Below are 3010 nucleotides of genomic sequence, written 5' to 3' on the forward strand. Positions count from 1 at the left end.
GCTTGCTCTGCCTTTATCGCCTCCCTTGTGAAGCTGTGGCGTCTCATGCATTCACTTCCAGGCTTCTCTGGCTTGTCCCTTACGTGTTCTCCTTGATAGGTGCTTGCCCGGGAGGCGGCACACTTCCTCTCAGCCTCGTGTTCTCGGCTTGACTCTGTCCCAGCTCTCACAGATAACTCTGTCTTTTTCAAGTAGCCTAAAGAAGTACCCTGCCAAACTCAATGCCCACACTTTTGTAGATCGATTCCGGTGTTCAATCACACTGAAGGGGGTGGTGAATGTAAGCAGAGATGGGGTGTGAAGTGGAGTTAGATATGCTATGCATTGAGTTCTCAGCAATATTTGCATTCTTCTTTAAAATTCCAGGTGACTGAAGGGACTGCACCGGCCCTGGGAGACGGGAAGGGGAAAAGGAAGCAGTGTTGTTCTGCCTGTTGCCTGGGGCTAGGCTCTAGCACTTTTCGTAAGGATATTCAATGGAGGGAACCCCACAAGGTGGAAGGGATAAGAACAGTTCCAAGGAGTCCCCCAACCCTCTTACACTCACTCAGAACCCAAGCAGCTTTCGTCTGGTGAAAACAGAGAAATCAGAGCATTCTCCAAGTCCTTTTTGGAACATAGCCTCCTGCTTTCAGAAATAGAAGAGGAAAAAAAAATAAAAACCCAGGCACTGGTGGCTCGTGCCTGTAATCTTAGCTACTCAAGAGGCTGATATTTGTGGACCGAGGTTTGAAGCCAGCCCAAGCAGAAAAGTCTATGAGACTCTTCCCTCCAATTAGCCACCAGAAAACCGGAAATGGAGCCGTGGCTCAGAGTGGTAGAGCATTGGCCTAGAGCATAAAATATCAGGGACAGCAGCCCAGGCCCTGAGTTCAAACCCTAGGACCCAAACAAAAAAGTCAAAGGAAATAAATAAAAGAAAGGAAACAGAGAAAAAAAAAGTCCTTAAAGCCAATTCTCTGCCCCAGGTGAGAGCACCTACAATATAGAAGGCCTAGGAGAGCAGGAAGTTCTACAGAAAACTGTATAGTGTATGTGCATACGTTTCAGAGTGTATTACATGCAGGTACATGTGTGCATATGGATGTACATATGTGTGTTCTGAAATATGCTAACATCCCTGATGATCAATCTTAAATAAAACGTGCCTGAAAAACACTGGCTGGGCTGGGAATATGGCCTAGTGGTAAAGTGCTCGCCTTGTATACATGAGGCCCTGGGTTCGAGTCCTCAGCCAGAAGAGGTGCTGTGGCTCAAGTGGTAGAGTGCTAGCCTTGAGCAAAAAGAAGCTAGAGACAGTGCTCAGGCTCTGAAGTCAAGCCCCAGGACTAGCAAAAAAAAAAAAAAAAAAAGTAGTAAAAACACTGGCTGGCTATCCAACCACAGAAAAAAATGAATATATATATATGGAAATATATATGTACACATATGCATAGTCAATCAGCGTTGCTAATGATGAGGGAACTCAAATCCACTTGCTATGAACATCCACCTAGGCAGAACGCTACAGTTCTTACTTTACACGTGTGTCGTTATATTTTATGGCCAGTGGCTATTTGAAAAGCAGAATTAAACAATGGCCATAAACACCAGCAGGGCAATGTCCCTCCGACCATAGAGATCTTTGGGACTCTGGGAGTGAGCTGACTGAAATTCACAATGCTGACATGTGGAGGTTTTGATTTGTTCACACCAAGGGAAACTCTGTTCTGCGTTTCTCACAAATCCCCACCAGGTGGCGATGCTATTGTTTGTTTGTCTAGGGATCAACTGGGAGAACCGTAGTAGAACATGAGCAACACCCAACTGGGCGTCACCCCATATCGGGGGAACCCTGAGCCCCTCTCAGACCCTTCCCACATCTCTCCTTTCTCCTCCAGGGAGACATGCTGATGCCAGCTTACCTCCTGCTCTTCCTCCTGCTGCCCCTGGACGGGGCGAGGACAGGCCTCTCCCACAAGGTCTACAAAGCCAGGCCCGTCTTCAGCTGCCTCAACACAGCCTTGTCTGAGATCCGGAAGAATCCGTTGGAGGACATGCCCCTGCTGAGCAAGAGGGCCTTCTACCCCCTGCCCAGTCAAGATCCAGCTTCGGGAGAGGAGGAGGAGGAACAGGAGAGGCAAGACAAGGCCAAGAGGACTTTCCTTGGCTCTGGGAGTGGCGGTGCAGCCGCAAATGCCAGGTACAAATACGCGTCCCAGGCCCAGCACAGAGGGAAGGCGTCCCAGGACAAGGCCAAGGGCGACCGGCGCACCAAGTTCACCCTGTCCCTCGACGTGCCCACTAACATCATGAACATCCTCTTTGACATTGCCAAGGCCAAGAACCTGAGGGCCAAGGCAGCTGCCAACGCCCACCTGATGGCCCAGATTGGAAGGAAGAAGTAGTCGTGGCCAAGCAGAAGGGAAGGACAGCCGGTGACAGGAGTCCAGGGTCGGGAGACAGAGGGGACAGCACGTAGGCCACTGTATGTCCTGAGACCCGTCCAGTTTCACAGGTTGTGGAGCCCCTCGACCCCTTTCCTGCCACGGACTCAGTTTCCCTTCTTCCCTGTACATACACACTGACGACATAGAGCAATGTTCAACCTGTGCAGTGAAGGCTATGGCCCCTCTCCTTTGTGACCTGTGTTTCCTTCCAGCTTCCCTGTTGCCCCCATACACCCAGAAAAGGGAATTCAGAACAACCTCTCCTTTCCACACATGAACCCTGGGCAGAGAGATGCGAGGATGCGTTGCCCATCCTCTTCCATCCTGTTCATCTTCCTTACCCTTCCAACCCCATTAAAACCAGTGGCTTCTTGAACTTACTTGTTTCTGGTCCTCTTCCTTTAAAACACTGAGCTTGGAACAGTACAGGCAATGGAAAGGGGCTTCCTGGTGGATCGATTCTCTGTTTCTCCCAAGAAGGGTATGGTTCTGGGAGATCTCAAGGAGTAAAAGCAAAGTTGAGAGTCAGTCAGCTTTTGCCGCTCAATCTAATGCCCATGCAAGGCACGAAACCTGGGATG

The 3010-nt window shown here is 49.8% G+C and overlaps 1 protein-coding gene across 1 annotated transcript; it reads left to right on the plus strand.

Moving 5' to 3' along the window:
- The first annotated feature begins 1886 nt into the window (after positions 1–1886).
- Positions 1887–2387, plus strand: Ucn3 (urocortin 3). The gene has a single exon (XM_048367707.1). It carries the CDS (start codon positions 1887–1889, stop codon positions 2385–2387), a length of 501 nt encoding a protein of 166 aa, XP_048223664.1.
- Positions 2388–3010: the final 623 nt, after the last annotated feature.

Source organism: Perognathus longimembris, chromosome 18, assembly GCF_023159225.1.
Source record: "Perognathus longimembris pacificus isolate PPM17 chromosome 18, ASM2315922v1, whole genome shotgun sequence".
Classification (NCBI taxonomy): Eukaryota; Metazoa; Chordata; class Mammalia; order Rodentia; family Heteromyidae; genus Perognathus; species Perognathus longimembris.